This window comes from Ovis canadensis, chromosome 2 (genome assembly GCF_042477335.2).
Source record: "Ovis canadensis isolate MfBH-ARS-UI-01 breed Bighorn chromosome 2, ARS-UI_OviCan_v2, whole genome shotgun sequence".
In the NCBI taxonomy this organism is placed as follows: Eukaryota; Metazoa; Chordata; class Mammalia; order Artiodactyla; family Bovidae; genus Ovis; species Ovis canadensis.
Window position 1 is genome coordinate 83,301,059 of NC_091246.1, and position 23,887 is coordinate 83,324,945.

Here is a 23,887-nt window from a genome sequence, read left to right on the forward strand (position 1 = left end):
CAACAGACTGGTTCCAAATAGGAAAAGGAGTACGTCAAGGCTGTATATTGTCACCCTGCTTATTTAACTTCTATGTAGAGCACATCATGAGAAACGCTGGGCTGGATGAAGCACAAGCTGGAATCAAGATTGCTGGGAGAAATATCAATAACCTCAGATATGCAGATGACACCACCCTTATGGCAAAAAGGGAAGAAGAACTAAAAAGCCTCTTGACGAAAGTGAAAGAGAGTGAAAAATTTGGCTTGAAGCTCAACATTCAGAAAGCTAAGATCATGGCATCCGGTCCCATCAGTTCAGTTCAGTTCAGTCGCTCAGTCATGTCTGACTTCTTGCGACCCCATGAATCACAGTACACCAGGCCTCCCTGTCTATCATCTACTCCCGGAGTTTAGTCAAACTCATGTCCATTGAGTTGGTGACGCCATCCAGCCATCTCATCCTCTGTCTTCCCCTTCTCCTCCTGCTCCCAATCCCTACCATCATCAGGGTCTTTTCCAATGAGTCAACTCTCGCATGAGATGGCCAAAGTATTGGAGTTTCAGCTTCAGCATCAGTCCTTCCAATGAACACCCAGGACTGATCTCCTTTAGAATGGACTGGTTAGGTCTCCTTGCAGTCCAAGGGACGCTCAAGAGTCTTCTCCAACACCACAGTTCAAAAGCATCAATTCTTCGGTGCTCAGCCTTCTTCACAGTCCAACTCTCACATCCATACATGACCACTGGAAAAACCATAGCCTTGACTAGATGGACCTTTGTCGACAAAGTAATATCTCTGCTTTTGAATACGCTATCTAGGTTGATCGTGACTTTCCTTCCAAAGAGTAAGCATCCGGTCCCATCACTTCATAGCAAATAGATGGGGAAGCAATGGAAACAGTGACAGATTTTATTTTGGGGTTTCCAAAATCACTGCAGATGGTGACTGCAGCCATGAAATTAAAAGATGTTTGCTTCTTGCAAGAAAAGTTATGACCAACCTAGACAGCATATTAAAAAGCAGAGACATTACTCTGCCACCAAACGTCCATCTAGTCAAAGGTATGGTTTCTCCAGTAGTCACATATGGATGTGAGAGTTGGACCATAAAGAAAGCTGAGCACCGAAGAATTGATGCTTTTGAACTGTGGTGTTGGAAAAGATTCTTGAGCATCTTTTGGACTAAAGGAGATCAAACCAGTCAATCCTAAAGGAAATGAGTCTTGAATATTCACTGGAAGGACCGATGCTGAAGCTCAAACTCCAATGCTTTGGCCACCTCATGCAAAGAACTGACTCATTGGAAAAGACTCTAATGCTCGGAAAGATTGAAAGTGGGAGAAGGGGATGAAAGAGGATGATATGGTTAAAGGGCATCACCGACTCAATGGATATGAGTTTGAGTAAACTCTGGGAGCTGGTGATGGATAGAGAGGCCTGGCGTGCTGCAGTCCATGGAGTCACAAAGAGTCAGACACAACTGAGCTACTGAACTGAACGGAACTGAGTTTTTAACAGAGGAGCCAAGAATATACAATGGGTAAAGGACAGTCTCTTTAATAAACGGTACTGGAAAATTTGGACAGCCAGATGCTAAAGAATGAAACTATCTGATTGTACTCAAAAACTAACTCAATGGATTAAAGTTCTGAATGTAAAACCTGAAACCATGAGACTTCTAGAATAAACATAGTAAACTCCTTGATGTTGACCCTGGTAGTGATTTTAAAATCTGACACCCAAAACAACAACAACAAAAGAAGAATAAACAAATGGGATGACATCAAACTAAAAAGCTCTGCAAACAAAGGAAACCATCAACAGAATGAAAAGCAACCTACTGATGGGGAAAACTATTGATAAAGAATATATCAGATAAGGGTGTAATATCTAAAATATATAAAGAGATCATACAACTCAATAGCAAAAGAATCAAAAAAGCTGACTTAAAAATGGGCAAAAATCCTCAATAGATGTTTTCCAAAGGAGATATACACAGATACATAAAAATATGCTCTATATCATTAGTCACCAGGGAAGTGCAAAGCAAAACCACAATGAGATATCACCTTGAACTTGTTAGAAGGGCTATTATCAAAAAGAGAAGACAAGTGTTGGAGAGGATATGGAGAAAAGGGTGGGAATGTAAATTGGGGCAGCCACTAAGAAAAAAGAATGGAAGTCACTTAAAAAATTAAAAACAGAACTATGATATGATCCACTGATTCTACGTCTGAGAAAATGAAAATACAAATTAAAAAACCACACACTCCCATGTTCATTGCAGTGTTATTTACAATAGACAAGATACAAAAACAACCTAAGTGTCCATTGATGGGTAAATGAATAAAGAAATTGTGATATGTATGTGGTACACACATAGAATAGCATATTATTCAGCCACAAAAAGAACAAAATCCTGCCATTTGGGACAACATGGATGGACTTGAGGGCGTTATGATAAAATGAAATATGTTAGAGAAAGGCAACTACTGTATGATCTCTCAAATATAGAATTTATATAAACATAAAATAATGTCTTAAATGCAAGATAAGCACATTGCTAGTTAATAGATACACTTTATTTAACTTATTCAATTATTTATTTAGTTCCATTTTTATTCCAGAAAGGATATAAAATGACAAACTATTTGACATTTACCCAATATATGATCTTAATAGTTGCCAGAGATTTTGCCAAACTACATGCAAAAGCACCTCAGAAAACAATACAAGCATCTGACAAATTTTGCAAAAAAGAAAAGCAGGATAAGTCCATATCATTCTAGGTAAGAAAGCTCTGGTTAGTGATACTTAGAATGCTTCATAAGCTCTCAGTATAGAATTTGCAAAAAGTGTCCTAGGATTCAATGTTTCCTTGTTATATTTCCAAGAGACAACTCCCCACAAACCTACACTCTTCCTGAACTCCAAAATGAGGCATCCACTTTTAGCTGACTGAGGGGCAAAATCCAACTTTGAGACTGTCTTGTTTTTCTTGGAAAGCAACTACCCCAGGACTGGGCAAGAGACTGAGATTGGGAACTCTAAAAGTTCATAGCCCAGGGAATATAGAGACACAAAATAATATAGCCCATCAAAGCTCATTTCAAAAGATTATAATCCAATCACACACCTTCTCAAAGTGAAAGTGGGGGGTTTAATCATTCAAAATAAAGTTAGGTCTGTGTCTAAGTTCCTTACTTAATGGTTTATTCTCTTTTGGTCCACAACAGTTGTTTCCTATAGTTGAGACAGGACTCTTGCAGTTCTATTGCTAAGAAGGGATTAATTTACTGTTCAAAAAGAAGCATCTAGATATAAACATATAACCTTTGACCCCAAAATAAATAAGAAAAACGTGAATCATACAAAAAATGAAGTAGTCTACTGTTTCTTAACCAAAATAATACTGTCATGTCCTTGGAAAAAGTCAGACTTTTGGGGCACCTTATCCCAGAAAAGATTATGGTGCCCATCTCCACTAGGTAACAAAGGATAAAGACAAAATATTAAATCACAGAATATTAATAGTATAAGGAAATATTGCTAAGACTATTTAACTTATTTGAGTATTTCTTTAGGTCCATTTTTATCCAGAAAGGATATAAGGTGACAAATTATTTGACATAAATAACATTAAATAACATATTATTTGTACTTTTAAATAATAAAAAATATTATTTTATTATTTAAAAAGAAACAGAAACAAGATAAAACATCTCTATTTTTTCTCAATAAAAAACTATTTAAATGCATTTAAAAATAGTGAGTAACAAATATTCTTCCTTCCCCAAAATGTATAGCTTTTGTTCAAATACCTGTGACTAGTTTGCTTACTAAATACGAATCTCAAGAAGGCAACACTAAACTCTAGCTTTAAAAACTAAAAGCCTATCTGTAGACTCCATACTACAGTATAAAGAGCTTCAAGGTCACGTTTCAGAAGTTCTTCTGAATCAGCAAGGAAATGTCTCCATGTCAGACAGTCATGTCTGATGCTGGAGAAAATCCAAGCCAGAGGCATGCCCCATTTGTGGGAGATTCATGCACCTGTACTTATAGGAGGATTGGATGTGATTTCCACCTTCATGTCAACAGAGGAAAACAGATTTCAAAGAGACGTTGCCTTGAAAAGATCTTGAATTTTTGTCTCTTCCCAACTTGTTATGCAAGAAACACAGAAGAAGAAGGTGGCAATGTCCAGAGGTTGCTCACTCCTAGTGGAAAACTAGCAGTGACAAGACAGTGCTCCCACTCAAGGCAATCTTTTTCAAAAGTTTACTTTCTCTTTGTTACAACAATACAAACAGCAAAGGGATCTGACCGTTTCATTGCATATGGTAGTAAGTTGAATTTGTCCATAAAGATATGGACCCTTCTTCTTATACTAAATGTGAACTTTGGAGATTTCACACTTCAGCCAATGCCAGAAAGCAGCTGAACAGAGGCTCCTAGAGATAAATTATGCTCTAAAAATACCAAACAGGCTTATATTTATGAAAAGAGCTTATAATAATAAGTATAATTTATCCCTACTGACTGCAAAACAATAATCTTAATAAGTTATGATTTTTTCACATTTCCAATTAGAAACTTTAATATTCCTAATGGCTTGATTTATTTCAAGGTATTACAGAACAAACTCTTGCTTTTATCAAACAGAATTCCTTCATAATCTCCACTATTAGACCAAAATATAATGATACACAAAGCAAGTTAAAACGATGGAATGCTTCTGAATCATCAAAGAAAATTCTAATTTTATTCCACTTAATTTTGATATTTTATGTTTTATTATATTCTATCTCTGAAAAAACTGGTAACCAATGTACAATTTACATGTACACAGTATTCAACTAATCATAGTATGCAGTTACCTACAACACTCCAGTCTTAAGACATAGTTCTCAAAAGATTGATTTCTAAGGAAAATTTAATAGGAAAAAAAATAGAGACGTTTCATCTTGATTGTTTCTGTCATATTATATGGAAACAGATACGTTAATAACTGTTACATTGAATGTAGCAAAGGAAAAATTTAAGCAAGCTTCTCAACAAATACTGAAAAATCTAATTCTGTCATTGCATAACTATTCTGAGATTATTCATTCAGCTCAAGCACAGAACATTTTTAAGCGAGCATGATTCTTTCTGTACATGTTCAGAAATGCATTTCAAACAATAACAGCTTTATTAATTTCAAACGAAGCTGTCATTCAAATGCAAAGAACATATCCTTTGTTTAGTCTGACTTACAATACTTATCAACTCTTTTTCTAGTAAAGGTTTCCCTCCTTCCCCGTTCTTTGTAAAATGAGTAACGACGGTTTTAAAAAATGTTTGGATACAATTCACTTTTGGTTATCATGCTACACAGAGGAAATGTTAGTCAACTAAAAAGAAGAAATTTTAATAAAGTTGAAGACACTGCAAGCTGATAAGTTTTCTCAACTTTAGAAAATTTGTGACAAAGTTTAGTATATTCTAAATAATTCACCTTTGTGGTTTCATCCACACAGAAAATAAAACAATCAATTTAACTGGAAATTACATTTAGATCCTTTCAGTTTTTGAATGTTTCATTAGCAATTTGTAGTCATATTAAGTGATTTTGATGAAAGTAAAGAAAAATCAATTTAGTATACATTTTAATCTATAACTAGAGATTTTTAATCTTTGAAGGATATTCTACTTTTGTCATATAATATGATCCTGTACAATATAGAAGAAGTTAATATGTTGGTGAAAAAATTTTTCCTAAGATAAAAATAAAGAACAAAATATAGGCAAGGAAGAATCCTGCCTTCAGTCTTTCAGGAAGAAAAAGTGTATTGACTTTGCATCTTTACTTATGTATTTACTTGCTATATCTTTCTAATATCATTTTAAAGCAAGACTGTTCTGACATATTTTCTTGTAGTTTTGAGGATTTTTCAGGTATTTCAACTTCACATTAGCAAAGTATTATTATAGAAAGATCAAGCAATTAAGGACCTAAAACTGGGTCGACCTGTGGAAACTTTTATCATTACCTTTTATAAATCTGGGGTTTATTTTCAATGAAAAGACACATGAGATCCTTTTGGGACGTGGAGGGTATATGTGATTGATTTGATTTTTTTTTTTGCTTTTGTTTTCATTACGTTATTCTTAGAGCATTCTTTTACTAAAGTCAGAGGTACAATTAAAAATCTTATAAGATTAAAATTTTAGAAATTCTTCTTTGCACTAGTTTTTACTTCATCAGAAAAGATACTACTCTTAAATCAACATCAAAATTCTATGTCTTCAAACTTAGGAAAAACAAAATCATAAAGACAGTATGATTTCTTATAAAAGCCAGTTTTAGAGCTGAAACAACTTCTGAAAACCAAGAAAGTATTGGGCATACATTACATGAAAGGAAAAGCCTGATTTTCATTATTTCCTGACTCTGGGAATTCTATTAAGAACCTTACGGAATAAAAATTTATTTGTAAAAATCCCTCATGAAGACATAATCATCTACCACCAGACCCCACCTTTTAAAGTAATGAGATTTGATAAATTATAATAAGAGTATGAAAATTTTTACTTTTTCTTGTGCATTTTAAAAGAAAGAAAACTTTTTGGCTTTTCAAACAGCAGTGCCTTTTAGCACCTGAAGGATACACAACTAACTATAAAATACATGCATATTCATTTTCAAAGAAACACCAACAAAAAGTAAAACATTAGTGATTAGGTACATACTGATGACGCCAATGTGGAGGTATTTGCCACTGTGAAGGGTCTGAATAGAATCACATCTTGTCCCGATCATACCTGCCCTCCAGAACAAAATAGGCAGCTGACCAATTAAGGGGTGTTTATCTATACAGTGGTACCTTTGTTCTCCAACAATGTCAGATTGCAAACGTCCTGGAACACATATTTACCTGGAGGATTCTTGGCAGGATCATTGTGGCTTGGACTTCCTGATTGTCCAGAATCTGTAAAGAAATCACAGAAAATGTTTTCTTTTTAATTTGTTTTGAAAGAATTTCACAATACTCAGAAGGACTTAAAAAATTTTTTAAGGTAGAACAATGAAGTCAAGTGTTTAAATAAAGTATACTTTCCTAAGCCTTTCAGCAGCAATATTTTATTTATTAAACCACATGAAAATCTGTAGATACGTATACATATATATATTTCTTTGTCGAGAGGAAAAAAATGTAGAGATCTATAATATTCATGGGGTAAGGAAAGGCTTTTTTAAAACAAAAGGTCTGGCGACAATGCCACTGAAGGGGATTTGAAGGCTGGGCCTGTCAGGAGCAATATGAAACAAATAAGACATATTCCCTAAAAATGCAATTTGAGTGCAGTTAAACATGCTTTTTTAAAAAACCTGAAAGTGTTTTTATCCAATGAGTAAAACTACACAGAAACTAGAGTCCATTTTTCCAGGATTTCACGTGCATACATACATATCCACTCCAATAATCCCCCAACCTACTGGATCCAGGCCCAGATTTGACTGCATCCCATAATAGCGATCGATTTGCAAACACCAAGAAAAGCATAAATTACTAGGTAGAAACCAACATGGCTTTGTGGAGAGTAAATTGTTGGATCAATTTAATTTCCATCTGTGATAGACAGACAGACTCGGCAGATAAGGAGAAAGAGATCAATGCGGAACATCTGAATTTCCTATCCCACGTTATTCCTCATCAATGATACAGAAAGGAACATAGAAGCTACAGTACTGTTAGGAAACATGCCTTCCTAACTAATCTGACACTGTTGTGTTTGGCTCACTCCTCTTTCCTCTATGTCCCCTCTGCATTTATCTGTGTCATTTGTGCCATATTATTATACACTTACTTGTAAGTTGCTTTGTAATCTTCTTTTATTGGTTCCAGCATTTAGTTTTGTCTCCCCAACTAAATTGTATGCTCCTAAGCAGAGGCAGAGATTCTGTCTACTTCTTTTGTGTCTTCCTCAATGTGCTGTTCACGGCTGTGAATGCACTGGGCTGGATGGCTCAGATTCAGCAAGCTTTCTTTGCTTGCCTAGGAAAGGCAATTTTGAACTTGATAGTGAATTTCAGCAAATGTGACAGGTGGCCACAGACAAAAGTCTCTTTCCCCAAACCTAGCCATTACACCTAAGACAGGGATCCAGTCTTATTTAAGCAGAAACATCTTATGCTGGTGTTTTTCAGCAGGGCTACTCTGCTCTTCCATTGAAGTTATTAACATACTGCAATTGCTGCTTCTACTATTAATTGCAAGGACATTCTTTTGACTTTCTTTTGTATAAAACTTGGTTATTTATTTCTGCCCTTTGCCTCATGCCTGCTAACTAGATTTAATGCTGAAATCAGAACTGTTCCCCTTCTTCCCATATCCTTGTGCCTTTTTTCTTTTTCTTCTCCCTCCTTTTTTTTTCTTTTCTTTTTTTTTTTTGGCCCTAGAACACTTTTTATAAAATCTTCGTAAATATATTTAATGATTCCCACATTATCTTCCAATTTATTTCTAATTTTTCCAAATGGAAACGAAACCAGTTAAGGACTACTCCTGCAATCTGAGTTCTGGCTAGAGTCATCTCCAGACAATCAAAAAGAATAAGATTCTCTTCAAAAGGTTTGTCTCATCTCCCATGAATTCTATTAGTTTTTCTGGTTTTAAGGCAAGACTCAGTGACTTCTAACTTAGGAGATCAATCTTTCTCTTTCTTTCTGCCCATAAAAGATGGCACAATATTGGCTACTTTCCAGGCATGGAGTATGATAGCTACATTAAAAAAAAAAAAAAGATAAATTACATGATGTTGCTATAGCCTCAGCTATTTCTGCCTCGAGTTGCTCTGACAAATGTCCCTCAGAATTGATACTACGTTCCAGCTTAATTTCTCAAGTGACTCTAACATTTTGAGAAGTTTCTACTTACAAGGTGAACCCACTGACCAGGGACTCCCCATGTTTTATGTTTAATAAAGCTACTTCACATTTATGGAAGTCTACTTCATAAAGTAGACTCTTCACATTTATGAAAGTCTAGGTATTCATCCCTCAAGGAGGTTAATGCCATCTTCGTGACAACACAATGGGAGGCAGATTAAGGCTGTCCATCTGCAGGGTACAGGAGCTGTATACTCCAGGTGAGCCTCAGCAGGTTTAGTTAAACCAGTTTCAAAACAGAGCACAAAATTCTTTCCCAACATCTTGTTGCTGAAGTTTGGACCAGTAACGAATTAAGGTCTCTTCCATTCCTAAGAAAGTATTCCATCAGAACAATGACACACCCTGTTACCATAATGGCCCTTTGGAAAACTCTATTTCTTTCTGCTGTATATTACCCTTTTCCCCCATTTGCAACAACTGCAGATAACAGCTTCTTCAACTGAAAAAAAAAAATGAAATTTCTTAAAAAAAACCACAAACATTTGAGGGAGAGCTGAAGTAGACCCTAAATTTGAATCGTATATTTGCTTTTAACAATGCCACTTTCTAAAATAACCTGGCATTTACTGACACATGATGACAGATTTTTCCCTCATATTCCAATGTCTGTGCCTTCTCATGAAGTAAAATAGCATAAGTGGGATCCCCAAAACACAGAAGAGGCCCCCTCAAAGCAGGAGAACACTTACTTCTCCAACAGTAAATTCTAACTCTAATCTATTCTTAACTCTTATGTCACCTCATATCGGTGGTCACTTAATTCCAACTGCTGGAAAAGGAAGTAACCAGGGAGTTGCAGTTGGCAGAGAAACCAAAAATGAACTGTTATTGTGGTTAACTTCAGAGAAAGAATTACTCAGACCACATCTAAAACCCTTCCAATCCACCACCTAGGTCAAATTACTCTATACCCAAAGGTTTTCTTTAACTGCTTCCAACATTTGTTCAAGTTGTGTGTGCAAATGTGTGTGTACCCACACATCACGTATTATAGTGAATCCCAGCTCTGTCGCTCAGTAGCAGTGTGATCTTATTACTTAACTCATAGGGTCTTCATCTTTAACTATATTACTACCTAATTTACAGAATCACTGCTAAGATTTTATTATATAAGCATTAAGTACTGGTCAGACACCTCTTATACAATTAATTATGTAAAAGATATTATTAAACATAAAAAGGACACATTCAAAAAATGACTAATATTTTTTAATGGACTTTCAGGAAGAAAGGGAGAAAAGGGATATGACTAAATCTGTCCATCCCAGTGTAAGCATCTAACATTGTCTGTGTTGAATTAACTGAAGATGGGCAAGTGTGTGCCTCTTGAATTCCTCTGTAAATACGTTGGTCCCACTCTCCCCAGAAGGGAGGAAGGCACTGCTGCCATTTCGAGGCTCTCAGGGAGCTGTCGTGCTCAAAAGTCAGGAGTGAAAATTACCTTCTGGAAGACCGAAGTCTTTGAAGAAGGAGGGCAGTCAGAATGGGAACTGTGAACTGACCAGCACCCTGAGTCTTGAGATACTGATGCCATGAAGAAAAAGAGAGGGAAATGGCTCTTGAAGGCAGCAGACCCAAACCAGTCCCATCATTCCTTTCACATTTTGTTTTCTCTTCCTTGATCTCAATCTATATCTTTTACACTTCTTTGTCTCTTTCTGACTTGACAGAATGTAGGACTGAAATATATTTTGTATTACATATAAAACTTATACTACTCAATCTTTCTGTCTTAAAAGTGTGAATTAAACACAATGCATTTCTTCTAGGAAAAAGAACAGTTAAGCCATTTCTAAATTAGTGCTTTTTAAACAATCAATTTCTCTTCCCCCAAATTAAAGATTTCAGGACTAAGAAACTTTCTCATCTACACATGACACTTACTAACCTTCCTTCAATCCTTGTATCCACTCCTTTTTAAAAAGCAGCCAATCTTTCATGTTCTTCTACTATTTAAGCCTCACCTAAGAAGTAACCAAGTTTCTCTAATGACTCAATTTTGTGGCAAATCCTGGGATACTTAAGTGATCTAAATGACTTGTCCAGAGTTACATGGCAACTATTAAAACATGAGTTCTCTACATGGGCCACCCATTAAGACACCCTGCCTCTTGAGTGGTTATGAAGCAATCTCATAATCAGGCAAAGCCAAATGACATTTCACTCAATTAAAGATTTCTGGGAACTTTACATTCTCCTAATCTCCCTCCTCCCCCATCATTTACCAATATATTTACAACCTTCTTCAGAAATTTAAAAATCCTTAAAATTCCTACACATTTTTTCTAACTGAAATTGTAAATAATTATTACTCTCACTGATGTCCATAGACTAACTGATGCTTTAGAAAGAAGCCAGCTTTAAATATATTTAGCTTGGATTCTCATTGCTAAACAAAGGAAATTCTAGTGTTCTACTGATAATCTGGTGGAAGTCCAATAAAATGTTTGTTAAATATACAAGATAAATAAATAATAACCTGTTAAACGTTTGTTACTGAGTACTAACTTTCTTGGGGTAGGCGGGCAGTGGGCAGCGGTGGAAGGGGATGAACTCAGTTATCTGATGTGCTTGGATCATCTCAACTGTGAAAGATATTTTTGAAGGTCATTCACGTAAGCATCAATTAAATGAGAATCAATAAGGTTTATGGAGTACCTTCTGTATTCCAGTTACTAATGTTTGGAACATAATGAGTTCTCCATAATATGTATTAAATTTCCATTTAATTTTCATTATTGACCCTTAAAATATTGTTTCAAAAAGAAGATTATACACTCTACACATTCTAGAAGTTCAGAGGTTGCTAAGACAGAAATGCACAATTTTTTTTTAATGCACACTATGATAAAGAGCTATGTGCTGTGCTGTGCTCAGCTGCTCAGTCGTGTCTGACTCTTTGTAGCCCGCCAGGCTTGTATGTCCATGGGGATTTTCCAGGCAAGAACACTAGAGTGGGTTGCCATGTCCTCCAGGATAGGAGCTGTAAGTGAGTGTATATCAAGAGGAAATAATTGGTTCTTCCTATTTGCAGCCATGAAATTAAAAGACGCTTACTCCTTGGAAGAAAAGTTATGACTGGATAGCATATTCAAAAGCAGAGACATTACTTTGGCAACTAAGGTCCGTCTAGTCAAGGCTATGGTTTTTCCAGTGGTCATGTATGGATGTGAGAATTGGATTGTGAAGAAGGCTGAGCGCTGAAGAATTGATGCATTTGAACTGTAGTGTTGGAGAAGACTCTTGAGAGTCCCTTGGACTGCAAGGAGATCCAACCAGTCCGTTCTGAAGGAGATCAACGCTGGGATTTCTTTGGAAGGAATGATGCTAAAGCTGAAACTCCAGTACTTTGGCCACCTCATGCGAAGAGTTGACTCATTGGAAAAGACTCTGATGCTGGGAGGGATTGGGTGCAGGAGGAGAAGGGGACGACCGAGGATGAGATGGCTGGATGGCATCATTGACGCAATGGATGTGAGTCTGAGTGAACTCCAGGAGTTGGTGATGGACAAGGAGGCCTGGAGTGCTGCAATTCATGGGGTCACAAAGAGTCGGACACAACTGAGTGACTGAACTGAACTGAACTGATGACGGATAGGTAAGGACATGTTATAAAATATATCAGAGGGAGGGGACCTCAGGAACAGGGTCTTGAAAAATGAACAGATCTCACATCTTCCTAATACATATTCCTCTTTACTACCAAGGTAATCTCTTTAAAACGTAAAACTGCTTAAGCTTCTTCTCTGCTAAAATTCATACATGTATTCGCAATACATAAGAGAGAAAAACTTCAAAAACTTTAGGATGCCATTCAAGGCACTCTGATCTGGCCCCTACTGACACCTGGGTCACACATTAGCCTCTCAGTTCCACGTGTGCCACACCTCCATTTGATGCCCCTGAGTCTTTGCACATGCTGTCTGTCTTTTTCCCCCCTGAATTCCTCCATGTTGAGGTCATTCCTTTCAGATTCTGAACTATATGAAGGCAGGGCTACTGCCTGCTTAGCTTCATGGCCCTAATCTTTGCTAGACTGTCTCACAGATGTGTTTGTCAAATGAACAGAAAACAATTTGTCTATAAACTACAGAGGTGCACAAAGAAGAAAGACTAGAATAAAAGAAAAACTAGGCCTGCTTCCTCAATGCAGAAACATCTAAAAATAAATGCTGAAAATGAAATTATTTACAAAACAGAAATAGACTCACAGACACAGAAAACAAACTTATGATTACCAAAGGGAGAAAGAGTAGGGGAGAGATAAATTAGGAGTTGGAATTAACAAATACACATTTCTATATATTAAATACAGAACCAACAAGGACCTACTATATAGCACAGAGAACTATATTCAACATATTATAATAATCTACAGTGGAAAAGAATCTCAGAAAGAATATGTATATGTATAACTGAGTCACTTTGCTGTATACCTGAAAAGTTGTAAATCAATTATACTTCAATTTAGAATAATGTCTTTAGAAATTATTCACAATAAAAAAAGAGAAGAATCAAGCAGGCAAACCTTTTGTAACAAGAAAAGGGGTGGGTCTCCCAGCCTATTGTAAGTCTTAGTTCTCCCTTTAATTTTTGAAGAAATATTTGGAAATGGAAGGGAGTAGATAAGAGGAAGTATTTTGAGACAGAAATTCATATTTGGCTTTCTCCTACAAAAAGGAGATGTTTGTGGGGGGGTTCCAGGAAGCAAGAAGGAAGCCAAGAAGCTTTTGATGATCTTTCTATACAGGCTGTCTTTCTAACCCAAGGTGACGCTTATTTTAGGAATTCATTTTACTCTCTGACACCATGACTTGAGTATCAACAGAAAACCACATTTGAGAGGCATTAATTTTATATATAATTATTCTGGTGCAAAGAAGCAGTTGAACAAGGTACCCTGTCAGGTCCCTTCTGGCTCTAAAATTCTGTGACTGGCTAACAATATAGCTTTTATATCAAGGGATATCAGAAGAGTAAATGAAATCCACACTGTAACCTGTTAACCTACAGATAGCCTCCTGCTAGAACTAAAATTAGTCATCATGTGATAAAGGGCCCCTTTGTCATATTCCTCTGCTTTAAGCAGGTAAAGAAACAGCCCATTGTCACCTAAAGAATACCACAAGAGTTTTCTAAAGGCTTAGAATAGTCCCCTTCTTTTTCTCCAAAACATTATTAACTACCAACATACTAAAATAGAACATTTTTATAAATTACATATATAGTATGCCAGGAAGAGCTTAAGAAAGAGAAAAGCCAGTGTAAGAAACAAACAAAAACCTGAAGGAAGGGATACAAATCCGTGCACTTTATAACAAGAAAACACAAAGTAAGACAAAAGACATCCATCTTTTACAAGGAGAGAGGAGAAAACTTTGCTTCTCCTACACACCTCCCTATCCCTGTGTAAACTGTCCTGCCTCCTTCTCAGGAGTTTACTTTCTATGAGCACTAATTTCCCTGGCATTTGTTGTTAGCTTGTGTAATCAAAATTCTAAGAACGTATTCTGCTGTATTTTTTTCAGCAGCACAGTAAAAAATCTATATAGCTTCAGTTTTCATGGAGGGCTCTTTCATCAACTGGGATGGCACAAAACTAGAGTTTGGCAATATTTCCTTTTTCTGCTCTTAAATGGTTATTAGAATACCATAAAGAACCTGGGAAAACTAAGTGCTTCCTTATCTCTCATAAGCATGGAAACACGCGGCAAAACGCTCATACTCTCCCTCTGTGCTTCAGTCTGTCCATTCTCAATAGGACATTCCATGATACGGCATCAAGTTCCCTGCAAAACTCGGGTAACCAGCCATCCACGGGAAGTGGTCGTTAACTCTGTCACTTTGTTAATGGAGCCATCGACATATTTTTGCTGTCTGTATCCATTCCCCTAAACTCAGTACTGAGCAGACAGAGAAATGAAATCTCTCCCAATACTTTTGGCAGATTCAAAATAATACTTGGAATACAAGGCTTTTTACATATTTTCAATCATGCATTTTAATCTATATTATTTTCCATCTGAAGACCCATACCTTCAGATCTCATTTTGTATTGGTTAACATGGATTTTAAAATGTATCTTCAACATAGCAAAACACAGAGATTTTAAAAAAGGTTGCTATTAAAAAAAAATTGTTATGCTGAGGCTCCTTACAGATAAAGTAACTTATTTAACCAAAGAAAAATATACAACAAGAGAGTAGATAGGTACTATCCCCTCTATTTCTTATCCTACACATTCCACTAGTTCTATTATTAAACTTTCTTTTACAGAGCTACTTTCTCTTTCTGCTTAACAGGAGGATTAGAGGATCTGTTTGAGCTCACGACCAAAATTTGTTCACAAGTGATTAGCCAGGAAATATAGGGCACTGAAATTCAAGGGGGTAAAAAAAATCACCTCCCCATTTGAGAGGGTATCTATTCATGCCAGGAGACTCTTCACCAATGCAGTGGGACAACCCTGCCCAAGAAGTATGAAACCTGCCAACATGTCAGACCAGAAGTTTGCACTGCTTCATTAACTAGCACCAAACTCTCCCAAATGAAAGCAGGGATAATTGTATCTGACCTTTCTGGCCTAAGATTAAGTTCAGTGACTCTCTACTGATCCAGGGATTGAGTGAACCAAAGGTCACAACCAGGATCATCTAAACTTCTTGATTGCAAAGACTTTAGTTTATAGAATGTAAAGATACTATACTGGTCATTGTCAAGACTGCTAACTTTCTACAGTGTGTTTTCAATTAAGTAAATAAAATGCGGTAATTAAATCAAGATTGTGTAATATGTTTTTGATTTGTAATCTCATTTAAATTAATTAACTGACTCAATCCTTGTTTCGGTTTTAAACCATCCTAGTTAGGGAAAGAGTCCCTGGGAGAAATCCAGTTTTCTATCTTTAAAAACAAGGAAAAGCAATCTGGCATACTTTAAAACTGAAAAAAAAAAAAAAAGATGCACCAGCAAAATATACATACAGAGGCAAGAGTGTTAGTGTAGAAGAAGGAGGAGTTTTATGGCATGGTTTTGACTAAAAAAAATAGATCTCACACTAGAGAGAAATAAACCAAAACATTATTTATTCAAAACATTTCTTTTCCAATTTTATGAAGATTGCATGTTTGTTGGAAGCAAAACATTTCCAGCTGTATTTTAAGTTTCTGAGGAGAGTTGTAAGATTTATAATCTTTCATAAATGCTGCCCATATCTCATAATATTAGAAGAACACGCCACTGCGTACTTTAGAAAACAATTTGCCAATGCACTCTGCCACATGAAAACAATGAAGCCCTTTCCAAAACCCCACCAGATCCAGGAGGAAAAGATGAGATGAATGTTCTGTCTTTCCCATCTGGGAAACATTGTGGATTTCAGCTATACTATGTAATATACTTTTTTTTTCCCCTTGGAAACCACGAAACCTGCATTTTATAGCAAGGTATGTAGTGCAAAGAGAATGCTGGTGAAATATGAATCTGAAAATGAAAACCAGAATGTCATCAGACTCAAGAGCATAATTGTGGAGGCAAATTGAAAAATCAATGCAAAATTTCAACATAAACCAAATGCAACATTTGTGATCCTATTGGTCTGAAATGTTCTCTTAAAAGGAAACCAGGGCAAAAAACAAACACTCTTACCATCAGTGTCCTGAACAGCACTGGTTACTCTGCCTGGCACAGTAATTCATTATATGCTTTATTTTTTCCTGGGGTCTTTATGCGCTATTCTAAGTCCTACGCATAGCACACTCCGGGTACATATGGCCCGTCCCTGCTATATCATTTCTTGTTGTTGTTATTGTTGAGTTGCTAAGTCGTGTCTGACTCTGCGACCTCATGGACTGTAGCCCGCCAGGCTCCTCTGTCTGTAGGATTTCCCAGACAAGAATTCTGTATTGGGTGGCCATTTCTTCCTCCGGGGGATCTTCCCAACCCAGGGATCAAATCCCCCTCTCCTGCGTCTCCTGCACTGGCAGGGGGATTCTTTACTACTGAGCCACCTGGGAAGCCCTATATCATTTCTTATATTTCTCTCAAACTTAATACAGTATTGTTTATCTAGATTAAAACCAGACATAAGACTTTCTAATATTTTGCTGGCAATCTTTCTTCTCAGAGAACAGGACATGTTTTCTCACAACTGTTTGGAGAGTCAGACTCCTGGGTTCTACTCAGTAACCACCAATACCTGTGCTTTGACCCTAAGCAAACCACTTCATGCCTGAATCACTTTGCATCTTACCCAATCACTTAAAACTGAATTTAAAAAAGGTAAGAGCTTTTAGCTTTAGTCACAGTGAAAACATGCATAAATATTTGTGCAGAAATGCATTTTTTTAAAATATACTTTAAGGTTTAATTTCCCACACTCACCCCTCCCACCCCAAAATAGCACCTAGCTAGCTGTCCTCTGTTTTCACTCTATACTTCACCTTGGAAACCCTAACAACACAGGTAAAGTTCTGTGTTAGTGTTCAGGTCTCCTGCTGGAGTATAACATTCATGGGGTCAAGATCCATATTAGCCTTACTCACTGCCTGGCATACAGTAGACGTCCAATCAATATGTGATGAAAAAAGGACCACTCTTTACAATGAACCGGACCTTGATGGCTGATAGCTCTTAAAATACTTTTCATCTTTTTCAAACTATAATTGGCAGTCATCAATCATAATTTTTACTTGTTTGGTTATTATCTACATATAGTGTATGTTTTAGTGTCTACAAGTGAAAAGTGAAAAAAGTGAAGTCGCTCAGTCGTGTCTGACTCTTTGCGACCCCATGGACTGTAGCCTACCATGGGATTCTCCAGGCAAGAGTACTGGAGTGGGTTGCCATTTCCTTCTCCAGGAGATCTTCCTGACCCAGGTATCGAACCCTGGTCTCCTGCATTCCAGGCAGACACTTTAACCTCTGAGCCACCAGGGAAGTGCAAACTCCCCACAAATACAAGCAAATGATGCGGTCAGTGACCAAAGAGTCATATTCTTACTTCTTCCCGTGCTCATTTTACCACTGGCATATGTTCTTAAGAAGAAATGTTTCACTTCGACAGATTTCTCCATTGTTGAAGGTAAAATATATAATTTGCCCAATTATTAAAATGTTTATATTTAAATCATTACACGAGTTTAGAGAAAAGAAATTACTGGGTTTTTTTTAACATACCCTACTAGTTGTATGTCATCAACAAGTCAGCCTTGCTTTATTATTAAATCATGGCTAAGTCTATGATGATGTATTCGTAAAAAAATAAACTTATGTTTAATCAAAAGTGCATAATCATTAGCAGAGAAACAGAGTAAGACAAAGAGGATATACATTCTACCAAGGTACAGCAGATTTGTCCATCAGACATTCATACTACTTTTGTTTATAAAATAACTGTATCATAATATTGGAGGAAGAAAAACCAGAGAAGTCACTTGATGAAACAGGAAGCTTGCTGATGTGGCAGATAATGGTATTAAATGTCCTAACAGTTCCTTGATAAGTAGTTCAAAGAACTTACGTCCCCTTCTTTTCAGACAAAAGTTAATTTACCAGGAATAAAACTGCTTGAATAATACCATCATGTGAACTAACATTTTTCTTAAAGGATAAAATGAGGAAACAGATGAGGAGTACTTCCTCCAAATGAAAACTGTGCATGAGAGGAAAGTAAATTTTTTTGATAAAATAAAAGCCAAAAAATACCCAATGAATATGATTTTAATTCTTTTTTTCAAGACAAGGTCAGAACTATTCTAATAAGTGGAATAATATGTTTGAAAGAACTCTGAAAAGTTTATAACCCAACAGAAATATGATTTGTTATAATTTTATGGGGCAATATTACTTCAAATGATCTTTTTAAGAGGAAAGCTAAAAATGCAGGTAAATTTAACCAAGAATAATAAAAAGCCTATTACAGCAGCCTACCATGGAATCCAATATTCATTCCTATGGTTACTTAGAAAATGAGAAAAAATGATGACCATGCCCACGTGCTTAATCAATTTAAAGAAGGGAATCAGGAGTATAAGGACACAGAGCTGTTGACCATGTGCTCAAAATTCCTTCCATTTTGTCATTTTACTCAGTTTATCTTCAATGGAGATTCAAATGGACTCCTTATGATTCAAAAATCTCTAACCTAAAGAATATGGAAAAGAACAAGTTTCTGCATAATGTCCCATCCATATGTCTTAGGCCTACATGGTATCAAACCTATGTAATTTTATACATCAAATGCCTTCCAGATGCGACAAAATTTTAACACAGACCAACGTCAAGTTTTCACTGCAGCCTCATCTCCCATGCTAACAAAGATTACTTTCATTGCACATAGCACAGGGCTAATGTTCAATTTTCCAAATTGATTATTACACTGCCATTTCAAACCTGACATTGCCATCCAATCAAGAAACAAATTACAAACTCTGCCACAGACCCAAACCTCCAAGAAGCAAAAATCACAAAAGAACCAAGAAACCACATCATTATCTTCAAGCTGTAGACACTGCTTGATTCCAGGAGGAGTTGAACTTTTCCTAGTCCATTCTTAAAATCTCCAAAAGATGGAAAGGGAGAAGGTGCCTATAATTTTTTTGTGAGAGCTACTAACTGGCATCGGAACAACTGAGCCTGTCACCTGTTGTTTTGGGTTTTAAAGACTGGCTCTAATTAGAAAAGATCAAATACTTCCTGACATTTACAGTATGTTAACATTTGAAAATTAACCAACAAGATCATTCGTAGAGAATTTTCAAAAGCATCTAACAGTAACACTATGATGAAAAGATACAAGCTAAATTTTCCAGTAGGATTAAAAAAAAATTTAGTTAACGCCAGTAAGAAAACCTAGTATGATAAGGCTTTGGATAATATCCTGCAAACTTAATCCCTCTCACAAGATCAATGCTTTGAACTCACCTCAATTCTATCCCCCAAGCCCACCTCCAAAATCAGAATTGCCATGTAACGGTAATGTGTCCTTGGAGACAACCCTCCCTCTGTTCCTGCAAATTACATTTCCCAGCTCTGTCAGCAACTGGCTTCAAGTTAGAGGCACTGGTGGGAGCTGGGAAATGCAGAATGGGAAGAAAGAAGGGGAGGTATCTCTTTCCTTCTGTCTGTTTTAACAAGTAACTCCAAGCAATGGCTGTCTCACTTGTTTTCTAGCTTTCACAGTGTGGGTTGCTCTCTCTGTGGCCTCCAAGGCAATACCACACCTTCCCTTTATCCCTCCAGTCTTAGTTGCAATAGTGGGTTCCTACAGATGCTAATGTCTGGGTTGCCTCTGCCATCTGGCTTTTCACCTCTTCTAACATCATTATAACTGGTCTCCCCTATCTTATTCTTTCTAGTAGACTCTGGTAGGAGCCGTATTATTCTGGATCCTGACTGTGTTTTTTGACATATTCATTACTTTAAAATAGATGTCAGGTAATGGAGTCATCAGTATTGGATTAAATATAATATCATTTAGAATATTAATACATTTCAGGTATTTGTTAGGATTCTCATTTTAAAAAGTGACAAAGTACCGTCACCATTCAGTATGAAATGCTATACTCCAGTCTTTTATAATGCACGATATTAACACATAAAGATAATCAACATTAAAAAAGATTAACTAATTAGACTTTCAACGCCAAGCTCTAAATCCATCTCTTCCAGGAGATCTGATATTCCCACCCACCAATCCAGGTCCCATCCAGGTATACGATCTCAGAGTTAGTCTTCCTCTTACCATCTCAGAGTTAGTCTTTCTATCTAACTTTTAACACATAACATGATAACTGGGTTTTTCCTTGTGTATGTGACTTTCCTATAAACATGACTGTTCCTTGACTACTAGATCAGTTTATGAGCCTGATTATTTTTATAGAACATTGTATATTTATTTCTGTCTCATGACACAAACAACTCTGACTTGCTTATCAATTATCTGAATAACAAAGAGTATCACGTGGAGATAATGAAAAAGCTGTCTTACCTACAGACTGACATATATCAACACAAGAAATATATACTTGAATAGTGGCTCAGAAGGTAAAGAATCCACTTGCAATGCAGGAGACCAAAGTCCAATCCCTTTGTTGGGAAGATCCCCTGGAGAAAGAAATGGCAACCCACTCTAGTATTCTTGCCTGGAGAATTCCATGGGCAGAGGAGCGTGATGGGCTACAGTTCATGGGGTTGCAAGGAGTTGAACATAACTGAGCAACTAACACTTTCACTCTCACACTTAAAAAGAGAAATAATTTCAACATTACTTTCTCCCTCACTTGACATCCAGCATTTTCACATCAGTCATAAAATGAGAACATGCACAAGTATTTTCTTCAGCCAGGACTGCATAATCTATGAGGCTTTACCGGAACACTCCGCAAATAGGAGAAAACAAAGTTGGCTATGTTTGTATGCACAGGGAAGTATATGCATACTTCTCACAATATCAAAATATCAAAACTTTGCAATCATAAAGGCAAACAGTATGAATGTGCTTGATATACTACATAACACCCCACTGCTGCTGCTGCTGCTGCTGTTGCTAAGTTGCTTCAGTCGTGTCCGACTCTGTGCGACCCCACAGATGGCAGCCCACCAGGCTCCCCCGTCCCTGGGATTCTCCAGGCAAGAACACTGGAGTGGGTTGCCACTTCTTTCTCCAATACATGAACATGAAAAGTGAAAGTGAAGTCTTTCAGTCGTGTCCAACTCTTAGCGACCCCATAGACCCTACCAGGCTCCTCTGCCCATGGGATTTTCCAGGCAAGAGTACTGGAGTGGGGTGCCATTGCCTTCTCCGTAACACCCCACTAGAGGGACATTATTATGGAAAACATAAAGCGTTCATCCACATTAATGTTGTTGCCGACTTACAATCCATGTTGCCGACTTCTGATGAAACTATTGACAGGATGACACTGGTACCTGGGAGGTACACTCAGCTGCCAGAACTGCACTGTAATGCCATGCCCTTCTATTTCCTCTCAGTCATCTGGAACTCTCCCACTCCTCCCCACCAAAGTTTTACTTTCATGCTTCTCTTGTTTTAATGAATTCTTTTGTTTAATTAATTGGAATATACTTGCTTTACAATGTTACGTTAGTTCCTGCTGTACAGCAAAGTGAGTCAGCTATACGAATCCATATACCCCTGTTTTTTGGATTTCCTTTCCATTTAGGTCACCACAGAGCAGTGAGCAGAGTTACCTGTGCTATACAGTAGGTGCTCATTTATTTTTCCTGTTTCTTAAACATTATTGTCCTGGTTTGTGATAGCGACCACCAAACATCATATGGAGAGTTCATCAACTGAAAATCATTGTTTATTACATTTTTCTAAACCGGAGCCTGAAATCTATTTAGTCAATCATTGTCATTTGAGGTGAAATTTGTAAATTTAATTCAATAAATTTTATTGAAAAAAAGAAAATGAGTTATAGTCTAAATAGGCATAAAATGAGCATGAAATAAGCTGGATAATAAATTCTACTTTTTCATTTTCCTATCCCTTCCCTTTATTTCAAATGAGAAAATTCTAGTACAATGAATAAGCCAAAAGACGACCTCCATAACATGACAGTTGACACAGTGCACAGACATTGAAAACTACAAGAATAATGTTGAGACCAGAAGCTAGAAACAGTCCTTGAAATTCTCTGGAAACATGGATGAGGGGCAGGAAGCCTAATGCCAAATATAAATGAATCTAAATGTTAAACAGTTTTTTAAAATTTATTTTTTCTTGAAGGATAACTGCTTTACAGAATTTTGCTGTTTTCTATCAAACCTCAACATGAATCAGCCATAGGTATATATATATATATCCCCTCCCTTTTGAAATTCCCTCCCACCTCCCTCCCAATCCCACCCGTCTAGGTTGATACAGAGCCCCTGCTTGAGTTTCCTGAGCCATACGGCAAATTCCCATTGGCTATTTATTTTACATATGGTAATGTAAGTTTCCATGTTACTCTCTCCATACATTTCATTCTCTCCTCCCCTCTCCCATGTCCATAAGTCTTTTCTCTATGTCTGTTTCTCCACTGTTGCCCTGTAAATAAATTTTTCTTTTTTTTTTACTACATAGATCATATTTTGTAGTTAAACTTTCATTGTTAAGTTGCAATCCAAAAAAAGAAAAAATTATCGCCAATTTTTCCAATATACTCTATATGCGGATTCTGTGATTTAAGAATCATCACACAGGAATCTATAACTCAGAGCCAAGATAAAACAAATGAAATTGAACTGACTACAAGCAGATAACTGAAATTATGACAGAGGTATTAATAATTGGCCCAGAAATAGGTGTAAAGAGGTACCCTCCTACCAATGGGCTGATAGAGCAAGAAGAACTAATCTCCACTTTCAAACAATGTATCTTAAGATCTGATTGGAAGCCAATAAACAGAAAATCTCCATCCACTTACAAATGTCACAGCAGATATAATGGAACAGAATAACACTGAAATGGTTTATAAGGAAACAATTTTTTAATACTGGAAGGGGGCTGTGTCCCCTCAATCCAGCATGTGTATGTTCTTTCTCTCTCCCTCATGGAAAGAGTAAATCTCTTAGCGTGACATCCTCTAAGTTCCTTTATAATGTGCTACACCTGACCAGGATGGAAATCTTCAGCCTTAGCATGTCAGTTGGGAATAATACTGCAGGAACCAGAGTGCTAACTGTGGGGTCTCTCTACCCAAGACGTGAACTGAAACCACTCATTTACTTTACTGGACCAGTCAACTCCCAGAAGAAGAGGACTTTTGCTACAACTAACCTAAGCAGAACTAAAACCAACTAACGAAGACAGACAGCAAGGTGGAAACCAACTTACCAAGACAAGACAGCAAAGCTCTGTTGTCTGCCTGAGAGGAGCACAGCCCCTCTCCCTCCCGTGACACCGGTAAAGAAATGAAAGAAAGAAAGGGGGCTTAAAAGAAAATGATGCCTGTCATTT

At 36.8% G+C, this 23,887-nt stretch overlaps 1 protein-coding gene across 9 annotated transcripts in view; it reads right to left on the reverse strand.

The window, feature by feature from the left end:
• The window catches only part of NFIB (nuclear factor I B), a 255,890-nt gene that overhangs the window by 106,991 nt on the left and 125,012 nt on the right, over positions 1–23,887 (reverse strand). For all 9 annotated transcript variants that reach the window (XM_069576582.1, XM_069576579.1, XM_069576577.1 and 6 more), the window contains exon 3: positions 6,902–6,955. In XM_069576582.1, coding sequence (XP_069432683.1) covers positions 6,902–6,955 — 54 coding nt within the window. The remainder of the gene's footprint in view (positions 1–6,901; positions 6,956–23,887) is intronic.